The following is a 19008-nucleotide window of genomic DNA, read 5'->3' as shown; positions in this document are numbered from 1 at the left end:
GTATTCAAAATGTTCCCAAGTCGTCCTTTGTACAGAACTCACGTTGGTTCAGTTACTTGGTTTAAATAACAGATTATTTAAGAAAATACTCAGAAGTAGTGTTTATCAGTAATATACAATTATTGTATAATAATCGACTTCCTACCTTATAGAGTACTGTTGTGCCGTTCTCGTGTGCGTAGATGCAGGAAATATTCTTACAAACACCGCAGCACGTCGTCTGGTCCTTTGGAGGAACGTAAATCTGATTCTGAAGAACACAACGTTTTGTGAAACGATGAAAAGAAAAGTAAAAAAAAAAGAAAATCAGCAAGGAAATAAGAGAATATACTGTATATGAAGATATGTGTTTATTTACATATAGATATGTGAGTATGTGTGTTTCTCTCCCACTGTAATGAGTGCCACTGTCCAGATTCACAGATATTTGTTATGCCGACATGTTTGTCCCTTTCAGTGAATGATATGAAAAATGTTTTTATTTAAAAATATTTTTTATATAAATTCTATTATGAATCCATATTACTTTGTATGTACTTTGTATGTGTGTACTGTAGGTTTATTGTGTGTGATTGTGTTCCTACTGGCTGGCAGTGGGCGGAGCAGTTGAGGCTGCTGGAGCGCAGCAGGTGGAAGCCGCTCGCCGGGTCCAGGCTCCGGCTGCACGTCCTGCTGTGACACAGGCCGTCGTCCTGGTGATCCACCAGAGTCTGACCCGGTCTCAGGACGCCACGCTCCCCAAACACACACACTGCCTCTCGCACTGAACACACACACAATAATGGCAAAGGTCAGCGGTCAATGTCTCAATGTTAGATGGCAAACTGTCAATTAATATAATCAATAATTAAAACGTTTTTAACTTTTTGTACTTTTCTTCATGTTAATTATTTTAGTGCTTTTAACATTTCTAAATTGCAATACATTTCCTTGCTTTTGGAAAAATGAACTATATTTTTGATTCTCTATCATTTGAATTTGCTGTTCTTACCACACTTATATCTTTTGCAGGCGCACCGGTTCTGTGGGTCAGATAGGAAGGCCCGGTCCAGTTGGGCGGCCTCTCCCTGCAGAACACAAAGTGACCAAACTGGGTTCACATAGAGTATAACACACATGGAACCAAGGACACAGATGAACAGAAATTACTTCAGAAATGGCACAAACAAATACGAGAGTACATGAGAATACAAACTGTAAATAAAGTTATAAATAGATAGTATATAATATACATCATCACATGTCTAAACACACTTATAAGTAATGACTTACCAGGCCACATTTTGGCGAGGTCATCTTATCGCAGGAGCACTCTGAAAATAAAAAGTGTGACTGGTCATCATCTTCACATTTCAGACTGTACAGCTTTAAACCAAATTCTACACTGTCATGTACAAGTCAAGGTAAAATCAAAACTATTTAAAATGCAGGTGGCAATTTTTTCTGTCGGAGGTTTTTAATAGTCGTACCGCATGTTTGGTTAGGACAGCAGCGACTCGGACTGGACACAGACACCACCGACATCCCAACAGGACAACTGAGCTGAGGGCACCTGTCGGGCTCACACACTGCACACACACACACAAAGCTAAAATATGCCAGTCATTTATGAATTCATAGCATGATGTATTCAATAGAGCGAACCCTGACACTAACTCTCATCACACCCAATTCACATTGCACGCTATATTAATGTAAAGTCTCTTTTTCACCACAATTCATTACATACAAGGTTCAGTTGGCACCTTTTATTAAAGTTTCCAACTGTGCCTTTTCCAACACCTTTTGGATTATAATGTCACTGCACATATTCTCTTAAATGTTTGCACATTCCCTGGTCCATTTTTAGCACGTCTTTGCAAAACTGTACAGCTGTCGCATTGTAAAGCTGTCGCATTGATACATTGTGTTTATATATTTTTTAGATTTTTATTTGTAACTATTATATTGTATTTAGCTTCCTGTGAAGCATTATCTTTTATTTGCTTTCACTATCTTTATTGCTATGCACCAAAACAGCAAAGCAAATATAACCCTTACACTGGTTCCAAACTTATGAACCAAATATGAGATTTTTAACAGAAATCCTCATCTTATTTTTCAAATGTTGAAATGTCCACCCTGTAAATGTAGAAATAGAAAAAGGTAAATAAAAAATGACAAAGTGTGTGTTTGTTCCCTGACCACATTGGTAGGCGGGGCAGCATCGGTCCGTGGTGTTAGCGTCCACTGTCAGCAACTCGCCGTCATGGCAGAGAGGAGGCATCTCCGCGCAGGAAGAACATACTGCATGAAACACACACACATCATTCATCACACTGATGGCTTCAAGCTAACCTGCTAAAGTTACCCTCATCATAAAATAAGAAACAGAAGATGGCAGTTCATTTCTGTACTGACTGCAGATGTAAGCAATGCAGCAGCTGCCGTCGGCTCTGGTGGCGATCAGCGTCTGGTCCTCTCTGCACGACGGAACTTCCGACTCACAGAGTTCAGGATCACACTCTGCAAAAAATAAAATATTAATGTAATAGGAAATATATATTTAGGAAATATCCTTATTCGCTTTCTTGTCCAGAATTATATACAAATGTGACTGTTTCCATATCTGTACATTCAAGATTAAACCGGTGACGATTAGCTAAGCTTAGCATTAAGGGTCGAAATGGTGGGAAACAGCTAGCCTGGCACTGTCCAAAGGTTAAAACATCTCTAAAGCTCCTGAAATCAACAGGTTATATATCCAACATGAAAACAAATATTGACATTTTGTATATTTTTTATTTATCTAACAATTCATTGCGCTTTTAAAGAGCTGAGAAATGTTATTTATTATTTTGTTGTTGTAGTTCTCATTTTGGACACATGAGGAGGAAGTGCACCACTCCCCCTGCTTGAAATAAAACCATTTATGTTTGGTAGACAAAAGGATGACATGACAGTAAAGTTACAGAACTTGCTAACACACAGCATAGTAACCTTGTTTTCAGAGTGAATGGGAAAATGACCTAGAAAAAAACATGGGTGTGTTTGATAGTGGTGCACTTCAGCCTCTTGTGGCACAAATCAGCATTACAACACAAGAGAAAAATATTCTGATGAAAAAAAAAGAATCACCTGCCAAACTTTTTCACCCACCTATTTTAACAGATTAAAAAAATCTTACCCTAACCCTCAAGTCAATAACACAGTAGAAAAGATGTCTGTTTTCACTTTAAGTCAGACAAAGAAAATGGGTCACCAGAATTTTTAATTTCTTCACTTTCCTCTCAGAGCTTCCGTACATCGAAGATGGAGAACATCACATCTGACACAGCTCATCCGTTTGACAACAAAAATAAAGCCATCACTTTACTGATCGGCGAGGAGACTCACCACAGATGAAGTCCGGACAGCAGGAGTCCTGTCTGTAGTACGACACCACCTTCTCTCCGTATTTACACTCAGGAGGGAGCAGGTCACACATGCTCTGGTTACACACTGTAAACAAAAAAACACATGCAATGAGCCTTCGATTTGATGCTGTTCTCTAGCAGATTTTAAATCAGGGTGCAGGAACTCTGGTGGCCTCACCACAGACTTTCTGCGGGCAGCAACTGGTGTCGTCGGCCAGGCTGATGATCACCTCCCCTGCCCGACGGCACACCAGGGACAGCAAGTTGGAGCAGTTGTACTCCACGGGAACGATGGTGTCGTTGTCGCAGCGATACATGCAGCATGCATCTTTGGAGGCTTTCCACACCTCACCGTTTGCACGAGGAAATCCAGAACTGTCAGTGCAGGCTGCAGACACACACACAGCATTATTTTTAGTTTATGGTTTGCCATTTCAAGAGTGTACAAAAAAGCACTGTTTAAAAAGATAATGACAAGTTCCCTTAACAATCTCATGCCTTAGTAATTTGCCTCGAGTTCAAGATCTCTTTCTCTCCCCTACAGGGAGTGGAGAGTGTGTCTTACCACACTTCTCATGTGAGATGCAGATGGCAGAGTACGGCCGGTGGAGGAGCGTTCCCGCGGGGCACACGCAGCCTTCAGTCAGGCCTGAACACTGATCCGGGTCCGCGTCAAAGTCATGGTTGGGGCAGGACTGAGAGGTGCAGGCCGGCAGACAGGCCTGATACCGCAGAGTGTCGGGACACATAAACGCTGCAGGATGACACACAACAACTATGTCAGTCCCTTAAACGCATCACTTTACTTTAGAATTAGGAGTTTCATATATAATGGTGTTAATGATATCAGTCATATTTAAACATTTAAGTATTTATGTAAAAAAAAACACATGATAGGATTGTGTAAATTATCAAGTGACTCTTGAATTGCACTTTTTTCAAATTATGGTTGGAGACCATATTAGACTAAATGAATGATAACCTTTTTTATTACATTTTTCTATAGATATCAATATAATATCACAAAAGTGTATTATTTTGGTCACAATGATTGTGTAGCATTAATTAAAAGGTGTCACCAAAACTCCTGGTACTAATAACTATGATAACATGAACATTGCCAACAGATCAAATCAAACACAAATTATTGTGAATGATATTTAACCAGATGTTTTGCTCATTGTCAGAGTCACATTATTTTAAGGCTCTGTTAAAGGAAGAAATCTTACGGCAGTAATCTGGAGTCCTCCATTCAATGCAGATGTTGAATTTGTGGCAGGAAGCCACGTAGGCAGCCAGCGCAACACACTGGTTGTTGACGTACTCTGCATCTCGTACCCAAACCTCACAAAATGTGCTTGGAGGGACCTGGACACAATAAAACACACACATAGATAATGCTTATTATGTTAAGATTAAGGCTGATAAATGAAATACATTAGGATTTTTGTAACTTGTATTCATTCATTTAGTAATTTTTTGTGTCCAAAAATACATCTTTAACAGCAGACTGTCTAAGTTCCAAGCTAACACTGGCTCTTGTGTGAGGAGAGGAACCTGAAAAAAGGTTTACAGATTAACATACGAAGGCGTGGCAGGGGGAGAAGGCGTCGCTCTGCAGCATGTGCATGCAGCCGGAGCAGTTGCTGGTGGAGCAGTTGAGCTCGCGGTTGCGGCTGTGGCTGATGTAGCTGGTGGTGTTGGGAACCTGCCAACTATCGATGAAAATAGCCGGATCCTCGCTTGCGCCCACAGTGGTGCCGTTGGCCATCATCAGGTCATTTGTTGGGTCTCCATCACAGAAACCTGGATTGGATGCGAGAGAGGGTTGAAATAATATATGAATGCCTGAGCATAGACTTTATGTGGATATCGCTTCCAGACACTTTTGTAAGGAGAAACTGTGAGCAGCACATCATACAGGTGTTTAAGGAGAAACGTACAGTATTTTGTATAATGAAAATTGTTTGCAGAGTACAACTACTCTTACCACAGAGGCCCATCGTTTGAAGCTTGTTGCTGGAGCTGTCTGTGTCGATCACCATCATGCCCGTGCTGTGGTACCACTGCAGCTTGAGACCAGATGGGCTGTGGATCAGGTACATGTTCCCTGTGTCGTATATCTCAAAGCCAAACTTTTTGAATCGAGGCTTGGCGTAGCGGGAGTTGACGTAGAGCTGGAAGAGTGCATGTGATATCACATAGTCTTATTAGTTTTAGAAATAAATATTAAGCTTATGTGAAAGTTAATATACAAAGTAATAATCAAGAAAAGGGTGACTCTTACCCTCCTCTGCAACCTGTTGATTATGATGTGGTTGGATTTGTGCGTGATGTTGAGTGCCACCAAACAGAGGTTGGTGAAATTCCAAAGAAGCTTTGGAAAGAAAACCAGGTCAAAATGGAAGACAATCAATTAAGTCACTTCAATTTAAAATCACTTTACGGGAACCTGCTAAGTCAGATATTGACTCACATTTGACTCTGACTCAGCAGGGCACTCCTGAACCAGTATGCTGATGGTCTCATTGGGCAACTGGGTCACTATGTATGAGGCAGCCTTGTAGATGGCAACGCTGTTCCCATCAAATGTGATAACATTCAGATCTGGAAACATCGAGCAGCGACCTAGAGCACACAGGAGAGACATCAATGAATGAACACTGGTTTGGAGAAATGTCAAAACTAGGACATGTACTGTCATTGGATGTGTGTTTGTTTTCCTCACATGGACAGTCCCACTTTGGGCAGCATTTGTCTCCATTGACCAGTATGGCAAAGCCAAGCAGTCCGCAGTTCGGAGGTTCAGAGGTGAAGGGGCAGCTTTGAGATTTGTTGAACAGGACAAGCTGGTTGTTAACGCAGATGTACTTTGTGCATTCATCCACTATCTCTGCATACGGAGGCTGAAAGGCAGGAAGTCAAAAAGTCAAAATCCAGAAGTCGCAAAAGAAAAATGTAAAAACAGAGATGTTTGTAAACAGAATATAAAACTAACATTGAGTGCATCGTAAGGTAAGGATTGACTTAACAGACAATTGACCTAAGCTTTATTGGCTACATATCTGGGAAAATATCAAACTCATGCGCTTTTTTTTCCTGAAACTTGTAATACCATGGCCTGTTTCAGCAAGAGGAATTAGCTACAATTATGTGTCATATACTGTAATTTAAGCTTTAAATGACCTCTTATTTTGAAATGTCTAAAATAAAGATGTATAATGTCAACCTACAATGCAACTCCTTGTTGGTGATACAGTCAAAGACGTTGTCGACTCTACTGTGTGTCTGGTTGTTTCCATCGTCGTGTGAGGTAAAGTCAGTGCAGGAGGCGTGGTTGCACCTGGACTTGTACGATTGACTTTGTCCTGCTCAGTAGCTTGGACCGAGGTTGCTGCTGGATGTGAAGAAGTTGATGGTGTGTGAATACCGGGTGTCTGGGTGGAGATCAGGTGTGTATCATGTGGAGGCGTCACCGATTTGGATGTGGATGCTGAAACTTCCTTCTCTTTGGTTGTCATGGTTTTCTCAGAGCTGGTTGTCTCTTGGCTGGTGGTTGTTGGAGCGGCTGTAGAGGTGACCGCTGTCAGAGTAGGAGAAGGGGCTGGAACGGGTAAGGTGGGCAAGATGGGAACTGCTGGGGTTGTTTCAGCAAGTTCTGTCTTGCTCGTTGGGGCCACGGACTCTGCAGTTGTTGGAACAGTTAAAAACGGTTCTCTTGACGTGGTCATTACGCCAGGGCTTGGTTTGACAGTTGGTGGGCCAAGAGTGGTCCATATGGAAGATACTTCTGGTACACTTGTTGTTATTGTGACCCTTGCTGTGGCTGGCCTGGTGGTTGACCTCTCAATCGACGTGATTCTGGGTGTAACTCGAGGTGTTGTTCTTAAAGTGGTCGTCCGTGCAATGGTGGTAGTTGTTGTAGCTGGTGTAGCTTTAGCAGTTGACACCAATCGGGTGGTGACTTTCTCCTGGAAAGTGGTTGGCCTTGGAACTGCGGTGGAAGTAGTCCTTGTGTGCAGGGGAGACCAAGATGGAGGTGGTGTCGTTGTAGATCTTGTTGACACTTCCACCCTGCCAGTCACTGGATGTGTCGTCTCTGTAATAGGTTGCACAATTACAGGTCTGAGCGTCGTGGTCACAATACCTGGTGGAGCTCTTGTAGAGATGGTGGTGAGAAGTGTCTCAGGACTACCAGGTGCAGGTGAATGTGAGGGTGTGGCCAGTTTCCTCGTTGTAGTGGCTGCTATTTCTGAAGTTGAGATTTCAGGCGACGTTGTAGTTTTGGTGGTCGGGGCTAGGGCAGCAGCTAATGTTGCAGAGGTTTCAACCTGATTTGTTGTCACGGGAATCTGAGGCACTGAAGTCGTTTTTGTAGAAGTTACTTCATGAATGAAAGTAGTGACCTCTGGCGTTGTCTTCACTGTAGGGCTGTAGAATGGGGTGGAGAAGGTCTCCCATTGGGGTGGGACCCACGGCTCAGAGGTCCGCACGGTAGACGCAGGAGAGGAGGAGCTCTCAGTGGTTGGTAAAAGTGGTACAGCAGTGGTTTGTGTAGGAGACACCGGCGGTACAGTTGATTTTGTTGTGGCAGTAGGACCCCTGGACACTGTGGTTGCTTCTGGAACATCTGGGGGGCTTGAAGTTGTGGTCTTAGTTGTTTCTTCTGTTGGGACAGCAGTAGGCCAGGAGGTTCTCTCAGCATAGGTTTTGGTGGTGGGCACTGGAGAAGTTGTGGTAATCTTCAAAGGTGGAGGGGCAGAAACTGTTGTCGTAGCTAAAAGTATTTCACTCACAGTAGATTCAAGTATGGACACTTGCTTTGTCGATGTTCCCCAGTTTGAGGTAGGAGCAGATGGTGCAGATGTGGTCTGAACAACCTGGATAGGGGTTGACATTGGTAACTCAGGAACAATTGTTGTAGAGGTTTTGAGTTCAGCAGGAGTGCTGGACGGAATCTTCTCTGTAATAGAAGTTGCTGATGTTGTCTCTGGACTTTCGTACAGTGTTGTTTTACTAGTGGCGAAAGGTGCAACTGGTGTGACTGATTCGGTGGTTCTGGTTGAAGTGACTTTTGGCAACGATACAGTTCCTGTTTCGGCAGAATGCCAGGTTGGCAGAGGGGAGTAGGTTGTGGACGCTGTGCTTGGTAAATCAGGAGCGATGGGTCTAGTTGTTGTTGAGGGTAGTCGTTCCACTGTTACAGTCTTTGTGCTGGTTTCTGTGTATGCAGTGGCAGTAGTACTGGGTACAGTAGTCCTGTCTGTTACTGTAGACATCTCTGACACTACTGCAGGCCTTAGACTAGACGTGGTTAATATCGGAGTAACTGCTGATGAATGTGTTGTAGCCTCCGTGGTTGCTTTGGTTGGTTGCAAGGCAATGGGAGGAGGGTTACTTATGGTGGTTGGCTGTACAATGGAGCTTGTGATCTGTGCTGCAGGGGTAGGTGGTTGCAGGGTTGTGGCAGTGGTTGTGAAGAGTGTCGGAGGGAGGTCGGAGGGCTTTGTAGTGGAGAAGAGAGCCGTGATGGCAAAAGGAGCGCTGCTCGTCTTGGACGTGCTGGGACCGAAGGGGCTGGTAGTGGACCTCACAGCTCCAGTTGTCCATGCTGTTGTACCTGCTACAGTGGTGGACGAGGCTTCAGTCACTTTAACAGTAGACAGCGGCTCCTCCACATCTGGCCTAACAGTTGGGGGCGTTGGAGGTCCTGCTGTTATAGCAAGTTCAGGAGCTGCCGAAGTTGAGACAGCTACAGGAAGGATGGGCTCGCCAGGGGCGGGTGGTGCCTGTGACAAGGTCGTCTGTGTGCCATCAACAGGACTAGTTGTGGTCATTTTAGTGGTAGGACCAGTGTGTTGAGGGGTAGAGGATGCAGTGGCGATGGTGGTGGACTGGAGGTGGATGGTGGTGGACTGGAGGTGGATGGTGGTGGTCTGGAGGTGGGTGGTGGAGGGAGCAATCCCTCTGGTGGTTTCAGAAGTGACAGCTGCAGAGGTCAGTGGAGCAGTGGATGGCGTTACAGGCTGCACAGTAACTGGAACCTTAATGCCTGAACCCAAACAATAAAATGTGTGTTAGAGAAGCAGTGAGATTGACAGAGACACAGTTTATACCTAACCAATAACTGTCACAGTTTTTTTAATTTAATTGCCTCCTACTTTCAAACACTGTAACCCTGCCACAACAATCTAACAACACAACATCCTGTTTTCCTTAAAAATCTGAAACATTTCACATGCAATACACCACTGAAATCAATCAGTGGATACTCACAGTCTTCAACATAGACACACCGACGGGTGATCTCATCCAATACCATGTGTGGGGGGCAGACAGGAAGGCAGCCTTCCACTCTGTACACAGAGCAACAAGGAAAAGCCATTAAAAAAAGAATGGTAATAGACTAAATTAATATGTGGAGGGGAATCATTCTTATTACTCACTTAAAATAAATACAACATTTAAAGCTTATTGGTCAAATGAGCTCCATCTGATCACAGGTGGATGACATTAGATATCTAAATCCAGTAGAGAGTATGTACAAACAGTTTGAGATGATTTGAGTTATGGAAAAGGTCAAAGGTCTCACTGTGGGATGCTGACGCAGGCTTCAGCTGACGGGTCACTGCAGGTCTTGAAGCAGGGGATGACGCAGGAATCATACCTCCACTGACACCGAGGACCAGGGGGGGCATCCGGGCTGGGGCCTAATGAAAAACAAAATACAACAAACATCAGTGTCGCAAGACTGTTGTTTCTCAAAGGCCCTGTTAACCCTTAAATGGGCATTCACATGGTTTTAATGGTTGCATTACATTAATTGAAATTAAATATCCGATGTATCGTCATGTCATACACATGACAAACTTGGTATCTTTTGAACATTTGGAACATAAATTACAGTTTAAATAAAGTTCAGGGTTTTTGAACAATGCTTTGCAACAATGCATAGCATTAATGAAACTAGGTTGCTGAAAAAGTGTTAAAATATAATTTAGTCTTGATTAAACTTCTTATACAGTGTTAATACAAGATACAATCACTCTGATGACACCTCAGTCTGCAGGGAATCTTTTATAAGAAGTTTCTAATCTAGCCTGGATAAAAGTGATCCTTAAATGTTTTCCCAGACCAGTAATGTGATGAACTTAGAAAGCAATTTCTGTCCGTCTGTCTGAAGGCTAGACTTCATCCCTGGCTCTGAATGTGTTCGGCATTCACTGTCGTCAGCAGGAAATCCAATCTGCTATTGGCTCGGAGGCCATTTCCATAAACTAACAGAAATGCTGCTGTATTTTTAGCATCAGTGATTAGCCTAGGCTGCTATGCAGCCAGAGGAGTCAGTAGTCTTGACCTTTGAACCCTGATGGCCAGCTGAACCCTGAGCAAAGCTTCCTGAATCCTCACTGAGGTTTAAAAATATCACTAAAACCTCATCATGCCATTTACTCTCTGTGTCTCCAACTATTGTCAGGTCAACATCAAAGTTTCCGAAAAGTGTGTTGAAAAGGAAGCTCATTACCTTGACAACTGAAAAAAGCCCTGGAGATGTATTCTTACAGGTATGCTTTCTGTATAGGATAAATATGACTTGAGACAAATACCTTAACCCTTAAATGGTTACAGCATCCTGGGGATACAGTCATTTGACAGGGGTCTATGTGAATAGAATAGCTATCAATTCATTTCCCAAAATATTAATATATGATCGCACATTTAAGGAAACTTTGAAAGGATTTGTGTCACTTGTCAAGATGTATGTTAATTAACATGAAATACATTTTGATAAATTGTGCCACAATGTAGATTCCGGCTGTAGACATGCATTGGAGTGCACTCAACAAACGTTACACACCATACATGTTGTTTTTTCTGGCTCCATACTCTCTGTATGGATTTAAATCAATTGGTACAATTGTTTTGCGCTACATTAAGCACATTGGTACTTCCAGTGTAGTTGCAGAATCTGTAGCTCTGACACTTCTGTTGAGTGTTGGTGTGTAGTGTTTGCTGAACATTGGTCATGTCAGTGCTGCTGACCTGTGAGTCTGAACAGCGTGGCCTTGCGGAAGCTGTCGATGTGTCTGTACTTGAGCAGGTGGAGGCGGGCAGGAGTGGCGTGCAAGAAGAAGCCGGGTTTAGCGTGGGACTCCAGCGAGTCGTAGCCGGGGATCCAGGTGTTCCTGTGGAGCACGAAGGTGGCTCCTTCCCAGAATGCTTCGCTGTCCTCCCACTTGGCCAGCTTCACCTGGCCGCTAGGGCTCGCGTACAGGAAGTAGTTGGGTCGGTCTGATGCCTCAAAGGAAACCCGAGATGTGTCTGGGAGATAGAAGCAAAACATATTGTTAGTACATCGGGAGCCATCGGCACAACATTCCTTCAAAACTTCATCATTGTTTTTCTCTAACTGAAAGTGGCTTAGTCTGGATACATTTTGTTTGCAGAAGCAGAATCTGTTAAAATCCTTATATTCCTATTTATTCTGCAGCTGCAACAGGGGGAAGCAGCTGCAGAAAAAGATGCAAAACACCTTTTTATTTGTATTGAAATGTAATAAATAATACAATTGAAACAGTGAATTTAACATTCCAGTGCAAAAGCAGAATTTAAACGTATTTCTATGAGTCCTCTTCTAGTAACTCACAGAACACAACAAAAGCTTTATTGTTGATAAACTGTATATAAATGGGTGTCTGAGCCAGAGTACAGCAGCATTGCAGCATACTCTCGAGTCCAGCTTGTTCCAGTCTTGGCTTTCTGACCAGCCTGCAGCTCATGTTGCCATATTAGCATTTGGCAATCTGATTTCAGAGCCCTTCTGCCAAAGGAAGTCAATGCAAGTCCATCTTCTCCATCAGTGTTTTCACTGAGGCGCTCAAATCATCCAAAACACAGTTTAACACAGAGGAAACAATGGAAGAGGAGAACGGCGCCTGGCTGGATTAGAGGCTCTTTGTAACTCTCAGGTCACAGATTATGAAGGACAGATGGCGTGATTGGATGTTTACGACTGCTGATCAGAAATCCAGTGTCAAGATGACATTTTAAAAACGTGTGATTAACATTGTTATCAAATTGAAACCAGGTCAATAGGTTTTCATTCACCACTTAGGTCCAGATGTAGTAAAGTAAGTAGTGTTAGCAGTGACTGCCAATGAACTCACCGGACTCAGACAGAGGTAACAATTAAAGGACATGTTGTGTCGTTTAAAGGTGTTATTCAAGTTAATTCCCATAAAAGGCTCTTGTTATAAATTGACATTTTCAATCATCAGATTCATCTAGTATTTCTTTCAGTTGTAGGTGTTCTTGTAAAATCAAGAAGAAAAAATATTGAGAATATCAAAATATAGAGTGAAAAGCAATTACAAAAGCAAGGATTTGTTTAAAGATATCACTCCTTAATATTGGGAAATGTGCAGAATGCTCTTTAAAGATAAAAACAGTGCTCAGAGTTTCCACAGTAGGTCTTGAGTCTTGTGAATTTTTTAAATGTTAACGTTTTTTTATTTGATTGCTATGGCAATACATCTTCACTACAGGGTTTTTTTCAGGATGCTTCGATGCGCTCATAGAGAACTTAGTCTGCATTTAAGTAAATATTTTAGAAGTGTTCTTTGTGCGCTTATTTGCATTATCTTATTCTCAGATAACTAGATAAATAGCTGTGAGTTCTGACCGCTGAAAAAAGAGAGAATTACTAAGTCAGTTCGACCAGTGAAGTGAATCCTGCTTTGTAAATGAATTGTAACCGTGCAGAGTGAATAGAGGTAACTCACCATGTGGTCGGGCTCTGCTGAGGCCCGGCGTCATCATGAACTGTGAGAGGACTCCAGGGGTGGGGGTGAAGGTGCTGAGGCTGCCCTTCTGCAGGAACAGGGAGCCGCTGGTCCTGCTGGCTGCCAGCAGCGTGGTCCTGTCCCTGAAGGTGATCAGCCTGTAGGGCCCTTTACCCAGAACTGAAGACAGGAGGCCATGTTAATGTATCTCTGTTACAAAGTAAGTAGTATTGCTCATATTAAACAAAGCCTGTATAATGTATCACAAAAGCTACACATTCTGTACACCATACTACTCGGTTTAATGTTTTTATGTATTTTTTTAGGGGTTCAAGACAAATACCGTTTTATTGATCACTTCTTTATCAAATGAAAATCAAACAGGAAAGTAACCTCTCCCATCAAATCTGTTTTTGCCTTCAAAATCAACCAGTCTCTCTGGAGCGGAAGCAAAAATACATCCAGCTGGATATTAACTTCAAACAAGACAGAAACTACTGTTAATTGTATTGTTTATATAAATGATTTGTGAGTGTGTGTTGATTCAATGGCTTTTAGATCAGTGGAAAGATTGTCGTACCTTTGTTGTAGAATTCACAATCATACGCTGTGAAAAGAAGCACAAAATTAATGATAGTAATAGCTCCTACAAAGTGCTCCATAATCAAGACAAATAAGAACCAAATGTAATGATGCATATAGGAAATAATAAAGAAGTTAATGATTATTACTAAAAATAGGGGTTATTATTGTTCGAGGAAACCGTTTCAGATCGAAATGAACTCCTGGGACAGATCAGGTTTTCGCATCCTTGCGTTCTGACTTACGGCACAGAGACGGTGAGCGCCAGTCGACAGGGACGCCCTGGTGGCAGCAGCGCTGGGCATACGCTGCCACGCTGGTGCAGAAACACTCACAGTCTCCTCCACGACTGCAGGCACACGTGTCAGCCAGGCAGTTCATGTAGAACCAGGTTACATCCACCTGAACATAAACAAGAACGAACACCTTTCAGTAATTTATTGGAAATAAAATAAAGAGTTCATTTAGAAATCCCTACAAAAGGATGAGCAGGACGAATTAAATAATGGTCCAGAATAAAGATTGTACTTATTTGGGATTTATTTGGGAAACTCAAAATGGGACATAGGGCTTGTTGTGCTGTTACTCACCACAGGGTGGCAGGCCATGAAGACCTCACTGAGCAGGACGCCACACTGCCGCTTTGCAAAGGGCTCTCTGAGCGGACTGAGGCTGCAGGGGTGTCTGATATCTGGACTGTTCACACACTGAACACAAAAACACACGCAGAGGTGATAAATCACAACTTTTTATGAGAGGCTTAGGAGGACAATCAGGAAAGCAGTAGTGGAAGAATTATTCAGAGCCTTGACTTAGGTAAACGTATGCATCATCAAAAGCTGTAAGACAAATGCAGCGGTGGAAAAAAGACAATATTTAGTGGAGTAGAAGTATTAAGAAAATAAATTGGAAATACACAAATACAAGCACCTTGTATGTGTCCTCATATACTTGAAGTAATGTCCTCAGTTCAATGTAACACTGCTGAATACTCTGGTCTAGTGGTATTTGTAGGTTTGTGCACATAAATGGATACATTTAATCAAGTGTGACAAATGTTTGATGATACAGCACGTTTCACTCACCTCTACTGCAGTCCAGCTGTTTCCAAACTCCTGTGAAGTCGAGGAGTCGATGTTGTCGGGTGTCCGCATTTCATTCGCTGTCTTCATGTCAAAGTTCCCACACAGCCCACTCAGCTTTCCCTGAACACATCACCAACATCTCTTTTCAAATATCTTAATTCCCTAAACATGATATCCTTTTAAAATAGTCCATATGGTCAGATTGTACAGAACAGAGAGAATATTTATATTCTTCATGGAGTACCGGGGGAGGCAGAAAGCTGTCTGATTGTAGTTTGAATATGGATAAAAAACATATTGGTTAATTTTTTAGCTTTCCTTTTAGTGACCCTTTTGTTAGAAAGAAAACACTGAAACAGCGTCCTACCTGCCAGCGAGGTCCGACTTGGATGTGGATGCTGGTCTTTCGGTCCCAGAGGACGGTTACTTCTTCCTCTGGGAAATGAACCACAGTGAAGTACCCGGCTGGCCAGATGAACATCCTCTGCTTCCTGTCAATCACACTCGATGGATTCTGCAAAAAATGGGACGTACATTTTACTGAAATGTTCTTGAATACTATTCTAGAGTTGACTTAAATATAATCATCCAACAAAACCAGTGACAATGACTTTCTTCGCTACTTAAAGGTGAGACAATAAAACCAGTTGCACATATTCTGTATTTTAGAATTGATGCTTCTTTTCATGCAGCAAATGTGCTTCTGGCCACCTATGTCATTAATATATATGAAAAATATATTGGAAGTGACTCTTACGGGCTTTCCAGAGTCATCATCGAATACTACGACAGATCTGCCGATGTTGATCAGCAGAGACTTCCTGCAGATGACTCCGCTGTCGAAGCAGTCGACGTTCTCGGCTGTCACACTGAGCATCACATCAACACTGCTCTGTGGACGAGAGGAAACATAATCACAGAAAATACAAAAACTCCTGACACTAAACCTAACATGATGTGTTTATACTTATAAATATATATATGATGGGGTCAACATTTGGACAAAAAAAATACTTTTGAGGGGATAAACAGGTTGTTTTGTCTTAAAGTATCTATTTAATTTGTTATCTGAAGCATTTTCTTGAGCTGCCATTCTCACAAGAAGATATTTTCTGAAAAATGCAGTGATCAACTTTTGTTGCGTTTGGACAACCTAAAAGCAACCTAAAATTGAAAACTAAACACCTTAAGTGTACAGAAAGAAAGCTAATGGATTTAATTATTTAAAACACACACTTTTGTTTCCCTTACGGAGCGTCCACACTACAGCTTCAAAAAAAGCCTGGAGCTGGGCGTGTCTGAAGATTGGGGATTTTATTCGAGCAACGCGACCAACAACCAATCACATGAATCTCCCGCCCCCGACATACAAAGCAAAAAACCCCAAGGATTTTATGCGAGCAATATATATATAAACTCCCCAAACAGGCAAAAACCTACCAGTTTCACCCACTGTCTCTGCCACCTCCCTCCATGCCTGGTTCCTCCGGTTTGTATCCCGGTAGGTGAAGAGGGTCTGGTCATACAAAACCGGGTGATTTGCTACGGCGATAGTTAGTTTCTCCTCCATCTTTTTTTGAAATATAGAAATGAACGGCGGGATATCTCTCCCAGCTTAGACACGGTTTGATTGGCTACGGCTTGAGCTGTCAGATTTTCCGAAACGGGATTTGATTGGCTGGCGCTGGCTACTCCGGCGTCTCCGGCGACAGAAGTTGAACATTGTTCAACTTCTGACGCCGGAGATGCCGGAGACGGACCACTATGCTACCCACAATTCAGTTCGGCGAAAAGCGAGGCAACGTGACGTCACCCCATTCAAAGTGAATGGGCAGCCGGGTTGGAAACCGTTTTTGAAGCTGTCGAAGCTGTAGTGTGGACGGCCCGTTAGTATAGATAAATTATTTCAATACCTTTACAAGATAGACCTTGCATGCACCAACGTAGTCAAACAGCAGTCCGTCAAACGTCCTGTAGTGGCGGTCACCGTAGGCCATGCACATGGATGGACACGGATGAAACACACACTGGAACGTCCCATGCTGGCAAACACTACAAAGACAGCAAAGCTTCAGTGATTCAGCATCAACTTGTTCCCACTTAGTGAGGGGACATTTTTTTCACGTCTAATGGCCTCCTTTTGTTGAGCACCTCAGGTTTACAGCAAGCAGAAAAGTGGCCGGTGAATTTTCAAAGGCTGAATCATTTGCTCATTGCGCTATTAGGCTGTCATCTACATCTTCTTCCCTGGCTATGGCTTGAAGGAGAAAATGGGAGGATGGGAGAATGACTGAGATCACTGGGAGAGTGTTTCCTTTCACTGGCGATGAACAGTCTGAGGCAGAGGGAATCAAAGAGTCATTCAAGGGCCCGCTCTGTTTTCAAGGCTCTTTCTGTTCTGTGATAGCAGAAAATTATGGATATCAGGTGGCCACTTTAGCTGCTCTGACGATCTCAGGAGTCAGGCAAAATCTGACTTTGAAAAATTAGCAGAGTTGTTGGCCATATGTCTTCATTCTGACAGATATTGCCAATCGGATGATTGGTGGAGATAATACACATTTGTATACCCTGACAAAATGGATGAAGGCCAACGGAAGAAAGGAAAAGATCATGTGGAATCACAAGACCAAGTTTTACATAAAAGCTTGATCTGAGTTTATATGTGGCATGAACTTACCACTGATGGCAAGGGGAGGACACTCTGTCGCCGGGGTAATACTCCTTTCCTTTCCACAGGCAAGGGCAGGATGCGGGTTCAAAGCACTCATCTCCGTGTTTCAGCAAGCTAGGGGAAAATATAAAGTTGTTAACATTTCTAGTTTGACATCGTCAGACAGTATTGGATTAAGATCACTGATGTTTTCTTCTGGTAAATGTTGCCACTGTGGCTCCAAAATCTTACAGGAGGCCTAGATCTTTCCTGTTCAAACATACATAAGCAAGATGCTAACATCAGTTGGCTTGGTCCATTGAGAAAGGAGATATTTACCAAAACCATTCAATCAGACGTTTAAAATAATCCACCAGTGACCTTTAAGTAGCGCAATACGCAAAAAGCCCTCTATAGAGCCATTGTTTGGTTTGTCCTTTCTGAGTTATTATAGAAACATGGCAGACTCAGTGAAGAGGACCTGCTCCCTATGTTAAGATATGAATGGCTCAAAAACACAAATATTCTTAAAATGACCAATCATTGCGAGATGCATTGAACGCAACTTGTGACATAATGACACCACGTAACTGAGCGCAGTCCCAAGCAACTTACTATTTACTGTAAAATGCCCATAACAGTTTCCCAGAGCCTAAGATAACATCTTCCGAATATGTGTCTGGTCAAAATCTATATCTAAATCTAAAGAGTCTAAAATCATAAGTGAAAAGCATTAATAATTTAACCAAAGAACAGTTCCAACATTTTTGCTTAAAAATCGATCCTAACTTTGACGTTGATCGTCTGATGTTTGCAGATTCATTTTCTGTTGATCGAGTTGCTGTTTGAGTTTGTGAAGCCTAACAAACTCCGAACCTTAACACAGTTTAGGGTAGCAGACCCTTTCTAGACTCAATCCCAGAGGTAAAAGAACATATTTTTAATTTAAGCAAACTTCTCATCAATGGACAAGTAGCAGACTAGTCCCACATGGAGATCTGTGATGTGAAGCCAATGAGAGTAAGAGTGAAGCGATTGAATTGTTGACAGAAACCATTGATAGGACAATAACAGAGCCTCGTAAGTCAAGTTTGGAGTTTTATTCAAGAGCTGTCGTCTAACACGATGCAATCATGTTATAACATAATCGTCATTCGTATTTATCTCTAAACCAAATATGAGGACTATTCCTTGCCAAAAGATCAACAGAGGCAGAGCCAAAGCAGGTTAGCTTCTAGAGCGGAGCGATACCAGGAAACAAAGAGCGAGTGAGTGTTGTGAGACGATTGTGGATGAAAAGCGGTAACACTTGTTAATACATGAGAAAACCAGACAATTAGGATTCTCAGAGATAGAGAGAGAAACAGTCTTTGTCTGGATGACTCCATTTGCTTTCCGCTCTGCGAGACGAAGCTGATAAGTATCTTGTAATATCCAGGGTTGAGGTATATCCACTGGCGAGGCTGCAGACAATGAAGTGACATACTGAATGGTCCCGCCACAAACCTCAG

General features: G+C 42.5%; 1 protein-coding gene across 1 annotated transcript in view; it reads right to left on the bottom strand.

Annotated features, from left to right (window-relative positions):
- Positions 1-19008, bottom strand: part of otog (otogelin) — a 67912-nt gene that overhangs the window by 14016 nt on the left and 34888 nt on the right. Inside the window, exons 23-55 of the mRNA XM_034078027.2 lie at positions 17525-17632; positions 16758-16896; positions 15602-15736; positions 15212-15358; positions 14845-14964; positions 14350-14466; positions 14005-14161; positions 13758-13784; positions 13178-13357; positions 11439-11717; positions 9988-10105; positions 9672-9751; positions 8794-9447; positions 8213-8275; positions 7872-8118; positions 7361-7494; positions 6758-6999; positions 6124-6301; positions 5872-6023; positions 5683-5772; positions 5386-5572; positions 4981-5201; positions 4625-4763; positions 3961-4149; positions 3574-3783; positions 3376-3480; positions 2401-2505; positions 2185-2286; positions 1470-1568; positions 1273-1313; positions 992-1067; positions 585-763; positions 146-250 (exon numbers count right to left, since the gene is read on the bottom strand). Of these exons, the coding sequence (XP_033933918.1) occupies positions 146-250; positions 585-763; positions 992-1067; positions 1273-1313; positions 1470-1568; positions 2185-2286; positions 2401-2505; positions 3376-3480; positions 3574-3783; positions 3961-4149; positions 4625-4763; positions 4981-5201; positions 5386-5572; positions 5683-5772; positions 5872-6023; positions 6124-6301; positions 6758-6999; positions 7361-7494; positions 7872-8118; positions 8213-8275; positions 8794-9447; positions 9672-9751; positions 9988-10105; positions 11439-11717; positions 13178-13357; positions 13758-13784; positions 14005-14161; positions 14350-14466; positions 14845-14964; positions 15212-15358; positions 15602-15736; positions 16758-16896; positions 17525-17632 (5125 nt within the window). The remainder of the gene's footprint in view (positions 1-145; positions 251-584; positions 764-991; positions 1068-1272; positions 1314-1469; positions 1569-2184; positions 2287-2400; positions 2506-3375; positions 3481-3573; positions 3784-3960; positions 4150-4624; positions 4764-4980; positions 5202-5385; positions 5573-5682; positions 5773-5871; positions 6024-6123; positions 6302-6757; positions 7000-7360; positions 7495-7871; positions 8119-8212; positions 8276-8793; positions 9448-9671; positions 9752-9987; positions 10106-11438; positions 11718-13177; positions 13358-13757; positions 13785-14004; positions 14162-14349; positions 14467-14844; positions 14965-15211; positions 15359-15601; positions 15737-16757; positions 16897-17524; positions 17633-19008) is intronic.

Source organism: Pseudochaenichthys georgianus, chromosome 3 (genome assembly GCF_902827115.2).
Source record: "Pseudochaenichthys georgianus chromosome 3, fPseGeo1.2, whole genome shotgun sequence".
Taxonomy (NCBI): domain Eukaryota; kingdom Metazoa; phylum Chordata; class Actinopteri; order Perciformes; family Channichthyidae; genus Pseudochaenichthys; species Pseudochaenichthys georgianus.
This window is presented reverse-complemented; position numbering and strand designations above follow the sequence as displayed.